The sequence below is a fragment of the Syngnathus floridae genome, chromosome 12, assembly GCF_059516105.1.
Source record: "Syngnathus floridae isolate MCC-2025c chromosome 12, RoL_Sflo_1.0, whole genome shotgun sequence".
NCBI classification, from domain to species: Eukaryota; Metazoa; Chordata; class Actinopteri; order Syngnathiformes; family Syngnathidae; genus Syngnathus; species Syngnathus floridae.
Genome location: NC_142424.1, coordinates 5,326,730 through 5,345,366, shown reverse-complemented (window position 1 = coordinate 5,345,366; position 18,637 = coordinate 5,326,730). Strand labels below are relative to the sequence as shown.

Here is an 18,637-nt window from a genome sequence, read left to right as displayed (position 1 = left end):
GATTTAAAAAAATACATCTAACAAAAGTTTCTTGTACCACGTGGTTGTTGCGTCGTCGTCAAGAGACAGATGCAGTACCCAGTAGTAGCAGTGCCATTGAGTTTAGATTGTTGTCCCTGAGACGTTGTTGTTTACTGCAGCAGCTGCTTTATCCTATTTTCACTGAGAAACACGTCGTGGGGATGTAGTGCGTCACATTGCAGATTACATTAAACTCCTCCCTCGTTGATAGATAATAAATCTCACAACGGCACACTAGCTAGTTGCTAGTTGAGCAGCGATGGAGTGGCGAAGCAACAACGACGGGCTGTCCGACAGCGAGTCCCCTGAAAGGGACACACGCTGTCCCCGCCAGCAGGTAGGCAGCTCCAGTAAGCGGCCCAACAACCATCCCAGCCACGCTTAATACAAGCGAACTATAATAGTTCGCGTAGCCGAATATCTGACATTCTCTAACAACAAAGTTAAAAGTGGTTGGTGGCATGTCAGCTAGCCACATGCTCGCGTTTTGGATTGGCGTTTTGCTAACCCTCGCTATATAGTGACCTAAACGGACAATTATTATAGAACGATAACTATATCAACGTATGTATCTAATATTTATTTTATAACTTAGAACCACTCCCTTATGTTGTTTATCTCTGAGATAGCCCCCGTTTCACTCGCAGTACCCTCCAATTCTCTCAGGGCCCCCCAGATTTCCCGACACTAACGTCAGACTGTTAAATAAGATTAAGTATTTTTAGTCCTCCCGTTCCAAATGAAGTATGAATGGGTGTGGTCATTAAAACCCAATAATATTTTCGGGATGAAAGAAAGCCCGTGGGCGAGCCTGGTCCTCCACATCCATTTTTGTGACCTCCACAATGTTTACATTTAAGACAGGACGGTCAATAGAGAGGAGCTAAGGAGACAGACACTGGCTCTTTCTCAATACAAAGAATGCAGAATACCGTCTTCCCAAGAACACTAGTCTCTTTGTAAACAGTGTACTCGGCTACATATTTGCTTGACGGTATTGAATGTACGTGTTCTTTGTACATAGATTATATATAAATGTTTTTTCCCCATAGTTTTGTTAGTGACTTAACCACTTAAAACGTAAAAGATCAATCCCTTCTCAGTATAGGTGTAAAATTATAGTGGAGGTATTTATGAATAGGTAAATATTTTCATTTAAATGGGGCAGAAGGTATTGTTTGTATTCTTTTCTCTGATGGCTATATTATCAGTTAACTGTTTACTCAACAAGTCAATAATTATGTTCTGTTTGGTTTCATCAGACCTCATCAACACAGCTCTCGAGTTGTGCCGAGGCATCCCTGTGCCAGGACCAGCAGCAGGGTTGCTCGACAACCTCCATGGTGTCCAGCTGGATGCTGGCTGAGGCCCAGGACCGCCTTTGCGCTTTAAGATTCCACGGCTCTGAATCCCTGGAGCAGGAACATGCTCGGACTCGGGCGAGCCCCACGGAGCTCACACATACCGTGGAGGAGTGGCTCCGCAAGGAGCTCATGCTGGGAGGTCGGGAGCACAGTCGAGGACCTGTGCTCGGTGCTGACGGAAGTTGGGATGTTTTTGATAAAGTGAGTGCGGAGAAAAAAAATGCACAATTAGCTTTTTTTGCTGTCTGTCAACAACATCAACTTCCCGTGTCTCCAACAGAGTATCATCAATGTCCAAAATGAACTATCGGAAGAAGAACAGTGCAAGGCGCCGGTCCACATGTCTGAGCAAGACCTCAGGCACTTTGGTAAGTGACATTCAACATCAGCAATGAAAATGAGAAACCTCATTGTCTTTGTTTTTATGCTGATGTTGCAGTATATTTGCCATGTCAGTATATTGAATGGTTAGTGTTTTTAAGCATCAATTGCAGTTTCCTCATATTTATCGAGCGCTTCTTTTTCCAGGTATGTTACGACGATGGGACGACAGTCAGCGATTCCTGGCAGAGAAGCCTCAGCTCATCTGCGAGGAGACGGCTAACTATTTATATTTGTGGTGCATTGCGCTCCAGCAGGAAGGGGTAATGATTAAATGATGCACTGCATACATGTTTTACCTCTTAATTTTGATAGATATATCAAGAACACTGCGAAAGAGCAGAAGATCCACAATAGCTTTTTTTTCTGCAGAAAGAAGCTCTAATGGAGCAGGTGGCTCACCAAGCAGTTGCCATGAAGTTCATCCTGGAGATGGCTTCAAACTCACAGCAGGACCCCAGAGGCTGCTTCAGGCATTTCTTCCAAAAAGCCAAAGTAAGACACCCACGTGTCATAGTGTTATTTGCCACTGGATGAGATTTGGAACCATCAGAAAGTTTATAGAGGAGGCTGTAAACAAATACATTTTAAATTGTCTCCCTGTCTTGTTTGTTGAAACTCACAGTTATTTTGTAGCCCCTTTTTTTTTTGTTTTCTAGTAGGACCTCAATTACGCTACGTGTTGCTGTTCAAACTTAGCATTTCCATCTGTTGCGGCCGTGCAGGAAGGACAAGACGTCTACTTGGAAGTCTTCCACACCGAGCTCGAGGCCTTCAAATCCTTAGTGAGAGAACATGTGGTCAGGTATAAAAGCACCACGTCCAACAACATAACCCAGCAGCCGAGCAACGGCACAAACTGCAGACTTGACCCCAAAGAATCTCCGAACTTTTTAGCACAAGTGAGTATTTTCATTCGTGTACTGTGATTTTCACTTTATGTCTTGCTTAGAGAGACACCACTCAAATATTTTGCTGTGAGGGTTTGAAATTCTACTCCAGGCAAATGCTGAGTCCTGCTTTTGTTCCCATGACAACTTGGGCAGAGCTCGGGCGAGATGCCTTGTGTTGCCAATTTGGCAACGTTGTCGCTATACTTAGCAACCTGTACAACCTCCAAGTGACTATTATTGGTTAATTTGACTCGATGATGGATGGGCACGCCAGACACAATAAAAGGATGCAACTGTTCATACATAGGATGATTATCAGTAATTAAAAAATAGAATCATTTTAAGATCTTTTATTTGGTACGTGTCGGTCGGCAAAGCCAAATTTCAAATGTGTAAGATTGAGAACTGCTATACTCAGATCACACGTAGGGTGGCGCCATCGTATCATTTTTATTTTTTTAATAGTTGTCATTCAGTTGGGCAATGGTTTCTGTAAAGTTTAAATTTTGTCATGTCAAGTTTTTCATCGCATTAACATTCTACTATATTTTGGAGGCATCCAAATTTGGTAATTGAAAGAATGACAAATTCTGTATCGAGTAAAGATACACTTTTGTGTGGCAGTGGTTAAAATTTTGATCTGACTGAATTGTAGGAGTAATGACAATGTGATTTGATGAAATTGTATAAATGTGTTTTGTTTTTTTTTCCTGTTACATATATGACCTTTTTGGCTAAAGTCCAAACCCGGATGCTTTGTTGCAAAAGCCTGTTGCAAAAGCTTCCTCCTCCCCTTTTGTTGGCCCCTTGCTGCCGGAGAGGCTCGGAAGAAAACTTACTGGCGAGGAATGCAACCCAGCCTGTTGGAACCAAAGCTGGAATCTCCTGGCCCTGTCTCCTTGTCCTAATGTCATTCTCTGCTTTCATATCTCGCTCCGCATCAGAAGGACCGACTGCCTGTTTAAATCCCTCTGGTCAGCACGTGAACTTTCAAGTGCAGTTACATAAACATTGATAATAATCCTCTAACGAGGCAACCGCTGCTTCATCCAACCACAGTCTTTTTTTTCCCCCTTGTATTTGATATTCATCTGTATGATATATTCTGAATATTATGAGGTTTCTCTTTAAATATGCTTCATGTTTTATCTTCCACCAGGTGGCGGAACACAACACCAAGCGCTGTTTAGAAACTGGACTGATGATAAACACAGAGAGGTGGACAAAGGACGATGCCACGGAAAGTGACGATACACGCATGATGGAGACTTCTTAGGAAACATGGCTGCCTTTCTTCCATCTTCACCTTTTCCCCATTTAGGAGCCCTTCTTAACGCCACCCAAGCACAACAAGGAAAAAAAAGACCAGCACGATTAGTCAGGTCTCGAATGCCACCATTTGTCGTCAGAGAAATAAGAGGTGAGTGCTGTGTTACAGTGGTGACCCGGTGTCCGCTTTTTAGAATCTTTTTAGTCCTCTTGAAAAGTGAAAAGCCCACTGGAGACAACCTGCTAAATTGCTAAGGTCAAACAAATCCATCATTCAATCAGCATCGATAATTAATATTTCGGCCCTCCATTAGGGATAAGACATTTATCACTAAATCAAATATGATTTGAAGAAATAAGATTTATTTGGTGGTTTCCAGGGGTTTTCTTTTCCAAATTGCGACACAGGAGATATTATGCACTTTGTCTAAATATAATGTTGTGCCAGGTGTTTCCATAACAATAAAATACCCCAAAACAATAAAATACCCCAAAGAAATCAAGAATTAAAACACACTTTGCAGAGAGTAATTCTTGCCTTGCTGAAATCAGTTATATCATACCAAAACTGCTGGGCCAAAGGTGATGAGATTACCATGACAACCAAGGTTTGGGCACTTCATACACTACAGTGAGTGTGTGGCTCTCGATGCATCTCACTCACACATTTGAAGAAATGGACATTTGCTCAAGTGCATTTTGATTAGCCCTCATTTTGGCGTGCAGCAGAATTTGTAGATAGCCTGATGCTAACGCAGCAGAAGCGGCGTCCGTGTTGAAATCCCGCGTCGTAGGCTAGACAAGTGCTTCTCAAAAGTTTTTAGGCCAGTGCTCATATTTAACAATACAAAAAATCTCAGCACAGCAACCAGACAGAAATGTTACAGCTAGTACTGTATATACACTATTTGCTCAGTTTACCCACAAATTGACTTAGTCAGTGTGAAATGTATTTCTGTTGCTGTTTTTTTGTTACATGAATGGGATCAGATGCTTAATCAGAACTTCTGCAGACTAATGAAAGAGCATTTAATTGTCCTGCTGGTTGATAAACGTCGCCGTCATAAATAGGTGAGCAAATATACATTATTCATGGTAAAAAATCAGTTTTAGAATAATTAAGTGAGAGTAGCTCATTTCCCACAAAACACTGGTTGGGAACTGATACAGAATTCAGTGGAGAATCACCAAGTTTGTCGCCATGATTTTAATGCATGTTGCTTTAATTTTCTCCTAAGATTTTAATTTCAACATCTCCAGTCGACATTATTACGGGAAAAGGTGTAGAGATGTAAAGGGCTCAGGTTTTTTTTTAAGTGTTATGCTCAATTGCTGAAAGAAGCTTGACTGTGTACTGCACTTTATATTCGACTTTTTTTTCCTTTAAATTACAATTGACTTATTTTGAAGCCCGAGTAAAGTCAAATACTTTATACAAGCAGGCTTGTGGTACGCTTTTAATTTGAACAGTGTGAAGAGTTTTTGTTTTGTTTGCTGGTTTCACGTTTGAATGACTAATTGTGGTCACTGTGCCAGTTTTCTCAGGCTTCCAGCTACCTATCTGCTCAATGTAATAATTTCAAGAATATATATAAATATATATACACCAAGTGTTTTTCTGCTGCAGAGTGGAATTAAATAGACCAGATGGTGCATTAAATTATATGAAAAATGCATTGTGGATTTTTATCCTTTACATTCACTCAGTTAAAAGATTTCAAGGCAAATATTTTTGTTCATATTTTAATTTATTCACATTTCCATTGCAAGGCAACTTTTAACAACACAACACACTGGTCACAGCATAAGACAATAGTGTGCTTGTTAAAACAATGTGAGAAAAAAAATAAAATGGCCTTATGCTAATGTAAAATAATGGAGTTCATGAGGGTATTAACATTCAGTTACTACATTCAAAGGCACTGGAGTGCAAAAGTTTATTTACTGGATCACTCCAGTAGACCATTGCACATTCCCTTTTAAGTCAGAATACTACATGAGAAACTGAATCTTTATTTGGGCTCTATGGAACCATAGGAGTGTTAACTGAATAAGATTAATTTTAGAAAACATTTCTATTGTGTCTCAATTGGTGTAAGGCACAATGTGGAATGACGAGAGCAAAATTCAACCACTCTAAAAAGGTCCCGTGATTGACACGGTCCTGAATGACTTCTGTATTAATAAATACAATTTTGCTGGTAAATTCATAGTCTTCTGCTATGCAACTTTCTGATTGAGCACAGGGAGTTTTCTGTGAAGGAAGGTCTCAATGTGAGGCCAGATCTTGTTAGTTTCTGTACCGGTGAAAGTCTCAAGAACACCTTTACTCCTGTAACACAAAGTAGAAGAAAAATGTGGAACAGATTTTTTTATTGTGTTTTCATGTGTTGCTTGTAATTGATTTTAAAAATAAATTTAAAGCATCCTCACAAATTAACTTGAATTAATTTCCATTAGGAAAGTTTATTTAGAAATCAGAACAAATCAGACATTGAAGGATTTTGCTGAATTACTTTCAACAAAAGTATTGGGACACATAGGGGAAAATAAGTCAGGGTTCAATGTTAATGCGGGCCACGTGGTTTGACTGGGACCAATGATTTACTCTTAATGGTCCACCAAAAGCAATGATCCATGTATTCTAAAAGTCAGTCCACAATTTGTGTTTTTGTACTACATTTTGGTGCCTTGATATACGATCAAATATGCTTCCCACAGCCTTGACAAATGTGGCTCTGAAGCAGTCCTTTGGTGAAAGAAACCCGTGAGGAATGTGCACGAAGGAAGAAAAATGTTACACATTGTGCTGTTTGGGGGTGGGGGGTGGGGGGGGGGGGTGAGAGGCTGCATGTAGTAATATGGCAACCATCTGCCAAGTTTAACTCATTTTTTTTCTCTACTGAGATGCAAACTGACACTAGTGATGTAATAGCTGGACTGACACACAACACCTCAGAAATAAAAATATAAAAAGCATCACGACTTCTACTAAGGTTGATGTGATAAAAACCTTTCCACAAAACTAGAGTTGGACCTTATTACAATCCATCGTTTGGATATAGAAATTTAATATTTCTGAATACCTGTAGTATTCCAAGACGGGTTCCGTCTGGTTTTTGTAGGCTTTCAATCTCCTCGTGACTGTATCTGGTGTGTCATCGTCCCTCTGGACCAGAAGCTCCCCTGTGACATCATCACGACCCTGCACAACATGTGATTAAAGGTTGAATCAAACTAAAGATGGACAGCTAAGCATTGCAATTTTCCAAATGAGGCCTAATTTAATCACTGCTAACAGTTTCCCAGATCCAAAACATTTGCAAAACTGTGATAATCGTAATAATGAACTTTACCGGCACTTTAGGCGGGTTGAAGTCAATGTTGTAAACTCTGCCGCTGGGTAGGTGAGTCCAGCGAGAGGACAGTCTCGATTTAATGGTGTCAAAAGGTACGTTGAGGTTGATGACTGTGTCCACACTGTAGACTTGATCCAAAGAATCTGCTTGGGTGACGGTTCGAGGGAAACCTGGAGTTGAGATATATAAAACAAAAAAGTGTCAGAATTATTTTTATTTATTATTGATGCATGCCAGTGTAAAGATTTCTTACCGTCTAGCAGCCAGCTGCTTTGCTCTATAGCACGAAGGTCTGTGAGGATGAGGCGAGACATAACGTCATCTGGCACTAGCTGACCTCGATCAATACTCGACTTGAGTAGCAGTCCCAACTCTGACAAAAAAGAAAACAAGATTAGAAATAGCTGTCTTTCCCATTCCATGAAATGTGAATTATGCAAATTGTGCACCTGCCTCATAGTTGTATATGTCAGGGTTCAAATTTCAACTGTGGTTTCCTCATTCCACATAAGAGACAACATCCAAATGTTATACAAGAAGGCAGATTGAAACACCCGAACATCAGAATTGTGAAGAAGTGCTAAAAACTAGCCCAAAGAACAGCCCCTATTGAATATCATCCATCCATCTTTTCCCAATAGTGCTTGACCTTTTTAACATCATGGGTGAGCTGGAGGTCTATCCCAAATGACCTTGAGGGAGAGGGAGGGCACACGCTGGACTGGTTGTCAATCAATAGCAGTGCACTTATAGACAAACAACCATTCATGCTCACATCTATGAATGCTCAATTAACTTAATTACGCAGACAAAAGCCGAGATTTGAGCCGATAACCTCAGAATTGTAAGGCAGCTGTGCAAACACAAACATGGGCACTCATTAATTTATAACCCGTTCAAAATTGTCGCAAGGTTGAAAGGTGTCAAACATCCGTCATACTCCACCTCCATGGAAATTATTTGCTAAATGTTATTCATTTAATTTTCAACCAAGAATGTACAATACTATGCAATACTCAAAGCTACTTGTTTTTGTTTTTTTATTTTATTGGAAAACTTCAGGACCATTTTTTTTTTCAAATCTAAGGCAAATTGGATCAAGCACAAGGATTATTATAACGTGTTTTGACTGCTGAGTGCTCCACGTGAAAAGGGTTATTAATGGTTTACAATTGTGTAGAGAGCAGCAGACTCGACGTGACACCATCACACACATCTATTTCCGTTCAATGCAAAAATCAATACGTGCACTGTTTTGCTTATCTTTACAGCTCTTTTAATCATTCCGCCAAGGTGATACCCGAGAAGGCCTTCTTCCAAAGTTCGTTCAAGCCATAAAAGGTAGGCCAAGTGTTTTCAGTGCAAACATAAAACTACTCCCAGGAGCAAAAGAGGCTGCAAACCAGTTTGATTACAACTCCCTGTGTGTGTTCCAGATAAGCAAGGTGTGGTGGTCTTATCAACGCAGTCCACCAAATACACCCCATTTTTTGGGGGGTGCACAAATGAACGTTCTATTCATGCATTAATAAGCTTACCAGTTTTAGCGTTGATGTTGGCTCTCAGAATATCTCCACTGGAGATGTGTTGGAGACCAAAACTTTTGCTTATCCGCCCTGATACCGTCCCTTTTCCGGATCCCGGGGGTCCCATGATAACTGCACGGAAAATCTTTTGGAGAACCATATCGAGAATGCCGCCTTCGGGTTTTCAGTTGCAGAAGTCGGATTAAACTCCTTCTGGATGCTCGGTGAAGCGAAGAGTGGCCCTGATGGCAACGCAAGTGCGTGACGTCAACTCGAGTGGGAGTGGCTCGGAGGCTGTACGTGCTTCACAATAAAAATGAGAACGATCGTTTTGTTATGGAAATTGTTAATTGGGCGATTAGGTAATTTGTTCCTAGGTAGAGACGTTTTTCCATTATACTTGCATATGACGCGTCATTTAAAATAATTAGGTCATTCGAAATACACTGGAATGATGCAGCTAGTGTCCAGCTATAATAAAAATAAATTAATTTAAATTACTTCTTATAATATTAAAGGATAATAAAATCTTAGATCGTCGGCAAGCAGGTTTGGGAATTTCTTTTGTTATATATCGCTCTCTACAGGGCGGAAGTGGTATCGCAAAAATCAAGTTTTATTTTTGTCTCTCCTGCTTTTCCGTAGCCCCTTGCCTTCTGCGTCTTCCTGGAAAAACACACGTGGATTTCCACTGACTCGAGCCAAGCAGGAGAAGCGAGCCAGCCACAACAACAACACCACCGTCATCATGGCAAGCCACGGGCTCTCCTACGACGGCTGTAACTTCTTCAGGCAGCGCCTCGTTTTGGCCACACTGAGTGGGAAGAGGGTTAAAATACGGAATATAAGGTCCAAAGACGACAACCCGGGGCTCCGTGGTGAGTGAGTTGGGCAGCCAAAATTCATGTGGCGTCGCAGTTAGCATCCATGCTAACGTGCTAGCTGCTACGCAGTTGGGAGTGAGTTTGGTGACGGTGATCGAGGGGGAGATCCTAAGGCTCTGGGATTTCCAGTTTACTTGTAATCAACAATTGTCATTATTTAATACTTTTTAATTTATAATCTCAAAAAGCTTAATAAAAATAAACTCCATTTCAAACGCCGTTTTGTTGCGTTAGAATTGTTCCACGATCATATCTTGATTGGTATGCGAAAACTTCACAGTCACGCCTTTAAAAAAAATATCCGTACTCTAACAACATTTAAAAGAACTTCTATATTTCTTTGTTTTTGAATGCTTGCTTTTTGAATGTTCTCCAGATTTTGAAGCCAGCTTCATCAGACTTCTGGACAAAGTGACCAATGGCTCCATAATAGAAATAAATCAAACAGGTGAATATTTGTTTTTTATTGTATACATGAATGTGCTATTTACAACTTATGCAATCGTTTTTAATTGAATAATTCAAATGTATTTATAAGGGCATTTTATTCAAAAAAGCTTCCATATTAGCATGATTTTCTCTGCTTACGTTAACTAAGTGGCTGCAAACAAAAACAGACTATACAAAGCAAAGTGAGTCTAAACATGGAGCCATCTTTAATCTATTTTTAGCAACATTTTCAAACCCTTGTTTTTGTTGTTGTTTATTTTTCTTTCAAGTTCCATATTCCTCACTCATTGATGCTACCCATGTCCTCTTCAAGGCACCGTGTTATTCTACCAGCCTGGCTTACTTTACGGGGGATCTATAGAACACGACTGTAATCTGCAACGGTCCATTGGGTACTACCTAGAGGCTCTTCTCATGCTGGCTCCCTTCATGAAGACCCCACTGAAGGCCACCCTGCTTGGCGTCACCAATAACCCCACAGACCCAACAGTGAGATAACTATTGTCACACCCTCAGCCTCTGTCATCAGTTTTGATAAATGAGTATGCCTACTGTAGTTCCTCATGGAGGGATTTATTTATTCATCTGCAAAAAGTATCAATATTGCAGTGATGGAGGTTTTGTTGTCATGGCAACCATGCCTCTTGCCGCTGTTTTAACAAATGCATCTTCTTTAGGTTGATCGGTTGAAGACTAGTGCTCTTCCTCTGATGAAGAAGTTTGGCATCGAGGGCGAAGGGTTTGACCTAAAGGTGATGAGTAAAACTTTATTAATGTTCAAGTTCAGACACTGAAAACCAAGGCTGAATCTTTGTTCTTGCGCCCTCAGGTGGTCAAGAGGGGAATGGCACCTGGTGGAGGTGGTGAGGTTGTCTTCACGTGTCCGGTCCGAAAGACCGTCAGGCCACTGCAGCTTACTGACTCCGGAAAGATTAAGAGAATCCGAGGAGTAGCGTATCCTTCAAATGATCTTACTCGGACTTATTTGTGTATTATGAGCGCTATGTAAACTCTTTCCAACGTCATCATTTCTTTCTATGAGCCTTGACAATTCAAACGCAGATATTCAGTGAGAGTTTCCCCTCAAATGGGCAACAGGATTGTGGAGTCGGCGCGGGGCGTCCTAAACCAGTTCATTCCAGATATCTACATCTATACGGACCATATGAAGGGAGTCAGCTCTGGCAAGTGAGTTTCCATCCACGTAGCTGCTTTGCTCTGAGTTGGAACAGTCCCAACATACTTTTACAGACGATGCTCAATGCAGCAGTTTGTGCAGGAGCACCAGAAAAATTTGCATTACTTGGTTCATGACAAAACTGTAATTCACCTACCTCAACGCTAGGTGGTTGTACAACACAATTTATTGATAGGCTTTCACACCAGTCACATTTGAAAATCGCGAGGTAAAATTTGTACACGTGTAATTGTGTATTTTTTACACTGCTCGGTACTTAACTATACTTAATTTGTAAATTTAACTTACCAGTTATGACATGACCAAAAAAAAAAAAAAAAAAAAAGATGTACTCCAAGCATCATATTTCCTATTTTGGCAGGTTTTGCAGAAGAGGTACATTATGGTTGTTATTGTTGTCCTCAAACTGCCGTATCGGTTTTTTGCAGGTCACCAGGTTTCGGGCTGACTCTAGTGGCAGAGACTCTCGAAGGCTGTTTTCTCAGTGCTGAGATGTGTTCCACGCCACAGGGTCAAGGAGAACCAATTTTGCCCGAGGACCTCGGCCGCAACTGCGCCAAGCTGCTGTTGGAAGAAGTATATCGGGTAAGTGTTGTAAAACGCAATTAAAAAAGTAATTTTTTCAGTTTCTCATTTAATCGAGAAGTAAAACCAATTTGGATTCTTAGACTATATGCCGCTAAACATGATTTGGTTTGTTAATCAAATGTAAAGTTATATGCAAGTGGTATGCAAACTGACAAGCCCTTCCTTTTTGGTGGCTCAACCACACCGGATGGGTAGTACAGTCATAAGGTCTGTTGGCTTTGGGTTGGAACTATTTCTGTACGGAATGGTGACGTGGTCATGCAACAATCATGACGCCAATAAAGCACTGTCACTGTATTTTACAGCTGCAAGTAGATCTCAGCAACGGCTCTTGGGAATGTTGTTTTCAGCCCGTCGTCGGACAATATGGTCTTCTTTGGCTGCGGTCAAGGCATGACTCAGATGTGTTGCAACGGTTACACTCACTGCCCTTGTTTGCTGACATTCCCCAGTAATGACCGTCAATGCCATTCTGGAATGCAGCTATGAATTTGTTTATATACACGACTAGCATGTGGGAGGTGTCAAAGGGGCAAATTTAGTGTTGCGCCAGGTACTTAAAAAAAAAAATACACAATACTATAATTGTTAAATACTGGTAATTAATAATTGATCAAATAAATAAATTACATAATTAGCCGTATCGCTCCATGTCAGATGCGGCCGTCGCAAAAAAAACCTCAGAAGCTGTATTCAGGATTCAACTTTTTTTGTTTTTGCTCTGTTGCAGTTGCTAAGGTGAGCATCGCTATGAAAAACAGAAACAAATAATGTCAAACAATAGTAGTGTGAAATGTTGAATTTGTTTCTGCAAGTGTGTGCTGTGTGAGTGAGTGTGCCTTGGCTTCTGATTGGAGCCATGTGAATCCAGTTAGCTGGTCAGGGTATTGCTGATTAACTCTGAAAGAGCAATATTGTTGGATGCGTCCTCTTCAGTCGCTGCAGCACACGGCCCGGAGCTGATGTGCCTGCTCCAGAGGCTCTTGAGCATGGTTGGCTTTTTATTTTTTTTTTTAAAGGCAGCAGCATCTGGCAGATCAGGTCCTTACAGAAGTCTTTATTTGAATAACTGCTATTTTAAATAACCCAACTGCAGTCGTGGAGTTGGTCACAGTCGAGAAGTGAGCGGGAACAAGGATATTGATTGTCCATCTGGAGTTGTGATTTTTTTTTTTTCCCTTTTCTTTTAAAAACAAAAAAACAAACGGGTGCTCTGCATGTTTGCTCTGTGGTTAATCAGTACAGTCTGCTTGTAGTAAAGCAAGCTCACTTCATGGACATTTTGTTTTTGGACTCAACATCAACAATGGACGGGAGCTGATGTAAGTGGTCCTCGAAAGATGTTATTGATTTGCGATGCTTGCTTGTTTTTGGACTATTCATCAGTAATTTACTGTAGTGTATTAAAAATTGAGGATTTAGTTTTCTCTTAGATTTACAGTTTTTCTCATTGACCTTATAGAAGAACAAATTGTTTTTTGAAATGTACAAATAATGGCTTTGTCGGAAAACAGAAATGGCATTTAAGGGACTTTTCCCAAATAGACTTGTGGTGTCTCGGGAGACTTTTGTTTTTCACTCAGTGAAACAGACATTCTTTGTATTACTGAAAGAAAGACAGTGAAAGAAAGATGATTGATAAGAAAAAATGTGACTGACCACATTTGTGTCTGGTGTCATTAGCATCTGAACGCGACACAATTATCAGCTATGCAGTTGTGGAAATTAGAAATATTAGGGTCAATCAAATAAGTTTTTAGTAACTTTGTCAAATTGGAGAAAATAATGTTAAGCTTAAAGAATGACAATTTGTAACTTATAGTTAAGAATAATTTTGACTTTAAACATGAATTTGTTGCATCGGAGTTGCCCCGCCATCGCAGGTCCAAACATCCCCGATCCTATGACGTACATTTCCAAGTTGACAAACACATGGTGGTCCCTCTTTGTGTTTGAAGGGCGGCTGTGTGGATTCATCCAATCAGAGCCTGGCGTTGCTCCTGATGACCCTTGGCCAACAGGACGTGTCAAAACTTTTGCTCGGACCCCTTTCGCCGTACACGTAAGTCATTGGAACACACGGCGAAGGTTAGAATGTGCCATTTTGGTTTAGTTACAGTATAAACAGACTTCCTGCTTAGTTATTATTCAACCATAAGACACCAGGATAAGCCCAAAGTTCACCAAACTGTTTGTCTGTGGTGACAAATCGCCATGATGCTGGAAGAGTCAACTATGAACTGTCCATTTTCAGTTATCATGGTACCGGTGCTGTGTTGCTCTCAAGTACAGTACTATGATAACTGAAGATTGGCAGTGCCATCGCTATACATGCCTCTTCGTCCAGATGCCTGACCTCAAGCTTCATTGATTTCATTTTTAATATTAATAAATGACCCCCATGCATTGAAGTCAAAATATAGGCGCTGTCACTAACTAAATTAAAGGTTACTCGTGATAGGACCCAGTTCATGACCCCAATGAGGGCAAGCACTACAGAAAATGAATGAATTCATTTCCTAGCTAACTAAAAGTATCTCTTTGTTCTCTCAACAGGATGGAGTTTCTAAGACACATTCGAGATTTTTTCCAGATCATGTTCAAAATTGAACTTCGCAAGCCTTTAGAGGACGAACGCAAAGGGGGAGATAAAGTCCTGATGACGTGCGTCGGAGTCGGTTATAGCAATTTGAGTAAAACCTTGAAATAAAACTTTTGTACATAAATATCTTGGTATCGCTTTATTTAATTGTCACAGTTATCAGTCAGTGGAATGTGAAATGCTTTTAGGTTTGTGAGGTTTAGTACCGAAATAGATAAAATGCCATGTTCCATTCAAGTTGTCCTCCGTGTTCCACTATTGGGGAGAAGTCCCTCCTCGTCCATTTGTCATTGCAGGAATTTCGAGGGAGTTAGTCTTGGCCGCACAGATGTTTCAGGGCGTCACCGTAGCTGCCTGACACTTCAGACTGAGGGAAAGAAAAAGAAGGGTAGGTTGTTTATTAGTATTTTTTTTCCCAATGTTTATCAAATATGTTTGTATTGACCTCCAGCATAGAGTAGAGTGAATATCCAAACAGCTTCTTATACTCTGCTTTAATGTCCAGCAAGTCAATTTCGGAGCGGCTGACCAGTATCCGGGTCAGTGTGGACTCTGTTGTCCCCAAACCCTAAAGACATTTTAGAAAATAAAAAGGTTATAAAGGGATGGAACACATTTACAAGCTGATGCTTTTTTTTTTTGTTACATTTCAACCAACGTTGCACATTTCCCCATCACCCCCAAGCGACAGGCTTAACATTCTTCTCGGCGCTTCTGATGACAATGCGATCATCTGCTGCATTGAAACTAAACAAAGATGCGAAACAATACGTTTTGGGGTATCGTGAAAGGGACGCCGCTCACCCGCATGCTCTTGAAAAGCCGCTCTGCAAGGTACGCTGGGACGCTTTTCACACATTTGACTATAGGGGGAACAAAAACAAATGTATAACTTCATAAGAGGACACAACATACAAATGATTTCATTATCTGAAAGGACAAAAACAAACAGACAAAACAAATGTGTCAGTCATTCTCACCAACAGCCACGAGAAGCTCCTCCAAGTTCCCGGACATTTCACCCTCGATGCTCTCCTGCAGAGTCTTCTTACTTATTTTCTTGTACTCCACCAGAGCTGCACACACGCAATATGGATGTTATGTTCCTGACGTTATTTTGCAAAAGCAATTAATTATATATAATTTCGGTCAAATATCTGGCAGTGTGTCAGTGACATTGTGGTGGCAGGCAGAACCATTAAATACCCTAACCACTAGATGGCGGTAAGTACATAGCTTGTCCACTTTGAGACTTCTTTGGTGTTAAGATTTTTTTTTTCTCTGATGGAACGTGACTCACAAAAGTAAAGGATATCCGGCTTGGGTACTTGAACTCAACTTGAACTCAAAACGCACTACAACTTTTCAGTACAGAACTTTTCAGTTCAGAAATTCACAATAGGTGTTGATCCTTAAATGTTTTCCAAGAAAATCTTTTTATTCCTTTCTGTAACTCTTCTAGTCTCTGTTGCAACCTAGTGATGAATTTGAGATAGTTTAGCTAAATAAAAAAATTGAATGAATTATATATTTTTTTCACATTCAGCAAATGATCTACGCAACTCATTTTCATTTAAAATAAATCAATGTGGCCTTTTAGCATAAGAAATGACAGGAAGTGAAGATAAATTACTCACTTTGTCTTAGCTGAGGAACACTCTTGTGGCACAAGATGTCGATGAACTTGCCCTCGTCGGTTCCCCACTTCTTCTCTCCTGCTTCATACAAAGCCTGGGGGCATTCAGGACAATAAGAACAAGCCCTTAGTTTGTTAGCTTAAAAAACAAAACACAATAATAATATACTGTGCAGTACTTTGGCATCTGCTTTGGCTTGGGCGGAATCCACACCGAGGCTCTCGTCCCGCTTTCCCTGTGAGGAAAACAGCACCATTAATATTAGATCTTATTTTATAGTCCTAACGCCCAACTAAAGAATGATTCAAACTTACTTCAGCCAAGATGAGCAGTGCTTTGCCATAATCTCCAGACACCTCTGACTTGAGGTCGTGAATCAGCAATTTTCCCGTTTCTATGACACACATAAAGTACTGTTTGTTACTCAATTGCTAGGTGGTGGAATGCAAAACTTTGAGGTGCACGATGCTTACCTGACAGGTACTCATCAGACATGGCTTTGATTTGTCTGTTGGATCTTGATGCAAAGAGTTCAGTCAACGTGCACTCGGTGGTCCCTGCACCCTGGAACGACATAGTATTCAGGCTGTTTCCCAATAGTGGTGCTAATTTGCATAAGGCTAAGCTGGGGGAAGATCCAGGGCCACTTTCAAGTGTGTGAGGTCGTTTCCGATTTAAAAAAAAAAAAAAAGGTGTGTGAAATGAGCGCTTCACCTCACCTTGATGGCTTTGATGACCTCATGACAGTCGAAGACGGCAGGAGGTTTTACTAAGGCCACCATCAAATCCTCAAAGTCTCCATGGGTGTCGCCTTCCAGATCAGCAATTAATGCCTGAGGCGGACAAGTTGATATTACTTCCCCATGCGCAATATTTCTCGCAATATTTCACACTTACTCTTCCCGTGGCTTTCTCGTAGGCGTTAGCGATGAGTTGACGCTGGGCGTTGCTTCTTTGGGTCAGCACCTCGATTAGGGTCTTTTCTGTTGTGCCTGCAAGTAAAGAGAAATCAGATATGTCAATAAACACAGTAAAGAATAAAGATTTGTGATATTTTAAAAAATTATGATAATCTTACCAATGCCCTCTATTGCCTTCCTTATGGCAGCCACATCCTCTTCCACTTTAAAATTGGCGTTGTCCTTCACAGTTCCCCTTGCGTTGGACTAATAATAATAATAAACACACAACACAATCATTAAATAAACGGTAGGCCACATATGGTATTTTACTCTCACCCACTTTGTGTAGATTATATATCTCATTTGTTTTGTTTAATTGATTCATTGTTGAGAAATTGATAGTAAACTTACTGTCACGCTCAGTGAGGAGGGGGAGTCCAACAGCAAATCCAAATCATCCTATAGTAATTAAAATAAAGATTCCATTCACTGGTCTTACTTGATCAAGTAAAAACATTGCATGCAAGTACTCACCCAAACTGACATGTTTGTGCTGGAGGATTCTGAATTCTTGCACTACGCTGAAAGAACAGAATGCAAGATATCGGCTTTCACCTCAACTTTATCAACAATACTATCAAATCCACTTCCGCAAACATGCCAAACCCGATGGAATATTCCAACAACTGTACGAAAATCAGTATTAGCGCTAACGTGTTTGCCCTCCTAAATAAAAAAAAAAAGTGACGTAGTTTACTGTCACTTTTTAAAATAAAAATTAAACAGGGATAAAAGGCTACCAACGAGCACTTTTACCTACCTAAATCCGATGACAAGCTTGATCCCGGTGGCGAAGCTCCAGAATGTGACACTCACGGACTTTTTCACGAATGTGGCAAAAGGCAACGCCCATCAGAGCGAGAGTTGAGTCATCTTTTTCTTTTTTCTTTTTTCGCGGCAGCCAGCATTTTTTTTCGACGAGTAACGATAATGGAGTTAAAAATGCAGTTTAAAAATTGAATAAAACCCATCCGAGCGAGAGTTGAGTCATCTTTTTCTTTTTTCTTTTTTTGCGGCAGCCAGCATTTTTTTCGACGAGTAACGATAATGGAGTTAAAAAAGCTGTTTAAAAATAAAATAAAAAGAAACTAAGTATATGAAAATAAATGGAGCCACGAAAAAACGAAAAACAAAACGAGGAACCATCTTTTGAAAAATGAATTAAATATTTCTAATTTTTCAAAATATGTTTGGAACAAGAATAGTGTATAAAATCATTTTAATGATTTTCTGGGTAATTTACAAAGAGGTAGAAAGAGTTTGCGGTCAATAATTCTTTTGATGAAAAAGTGGACGTGTTGTGTGAAAATTGCGCCGTCTTGTGGTAAACGTGTAACATTGCCGTTACGACCCTTTGATGTTTGAGTGAATATAAAGGCTAGTCTCTTTCAAATGCAATAATCCACATGTTTATGAAAGAATAATTTAAAAAAAGATACTAGATATAGGATAAACAGTTTGGAAAATGGATGCATATAGGAATTTGGGTTGCAACTAGTGATT

The 18,637-nt window shown here is 40.3% G+C and overlaps 4 protein-coding genes across 4 annotated transcripts; 2 read left to right on the top strand and 2 right to left on the bottom strand.

Moving 5' to 3' along the window:
- Window positions 1-35: 35 nt before the first annotated feature.
- On the top strand, window positions 36-5,602 carry cdc37l1 (cell division cycle 37-like 1). Its single transcript, XM_088392950.1, has 7 exons — window positions 36-358; window positions 1,284-1,586; window positions 1,666-1,753; window positions 1,914-2,029; window positions 2,139-2,261; window positions 2,492-2,668; window positions 3,819-5,602. The coding sequence occupies exons 1-7, from the start codon at window positions 281-283 to the stop codon at window positions 3,933-3,935; spliced, it is 1,002 nt and encodes a 333-aa protein (XP_088249076.1). The 5' UTR covers window positions 36-280; the 3' UTR covers window positions 3,936-5,602.
- Window positions 5,603-5,657: 55 nt separating this feature from the next.
- ak3 (adenylate kinase 3) lies at window positions 5,658-9,080 on the bottom strand. The gene is made up of 5 exons (XM_088392957.1): window positions 8,826-9,080; window positions 7,541-7,660; window positions 7,285-7,457; window positions 7,015-7,133; window positions 5,658-6,260 (listed from the first exon to the last, which is right to left on the bottom strand). Exons 1-5 carry the CDS (start codon window positions 8,971-8,973, stop codon window positions 6,149-6,151), a joined length of 672 nt encoding a protein of 223 aa, XP_088249083.1. The 5' UTR covers window positions 8,974-9,080; the 3' UTR covers window positions 5,658-6,148.
- A 378-nt stretch (window positions 9,081-9,458) lies between these two features.
- Window positions 9,459-14,659, top strand: rcl1 (RNA terminal phosphate cyclase-like 1). Its single transcript, XM_088392948.1, has 9 exons — window positions 9,459-9,691; window positions 10,074-10,145; window positions 10,461-10,636; window positions 10,825-10,899; window positions 10,977-11,101; window positions 11,210-11,335; window positions 11,774-11,930; window positions 13,892-13,995; window positions 14,490-14,659. The coding sequence occupies exons 1-9, from the start codon at window positions 9,562-9,564 to the stop codon at window positions 14,641-14,643; spliced, it is 1,119 nt and encodes a 372-aa protein (XP_088249074.1). The 5' UTR covers window positions 9,459-9,561; the 3' UTR covers window positions 14,644-14,659.
- On the bottom strand, window positions 14,660-18,047 carry LOC148389731 (annexin A3-like). Its single transcript, XM_088392949.1, has 14 exons — window positions 17,895-18,047; window positions 17,609-17,655; window positions 17,486-17,533; window positions 17,251-17,338; window positions 17,070-17,164; window positions 16,892-17,005; window positions 16,646-16,736; window positions 16,487-16,566; window positions 16,351-16,407; window positions 16,173-16,266; window positions 15,516-15,611; window positions 15,340-15,398; window positions 14,981-15,103; window positions 14,660-14,902 (listed from the first exon to the last, which is right to left on the bottom strand). The coding sequence occupies exons 2-14, from the start codon at window positions 17,618-17,620 to the stop codon at window positions 14,846-14,848; spliced, it is 1,014 nt and encodes a 337-aa protein (XP_088249075.1). The 5' UTR covers window positions 17,621-17,655; window positions 17,895-18,047; the 3' UTR covers window positions 14,660-14,845.
- Window positions 18,048-18,637: the final 590 nt, after the last annotated feature.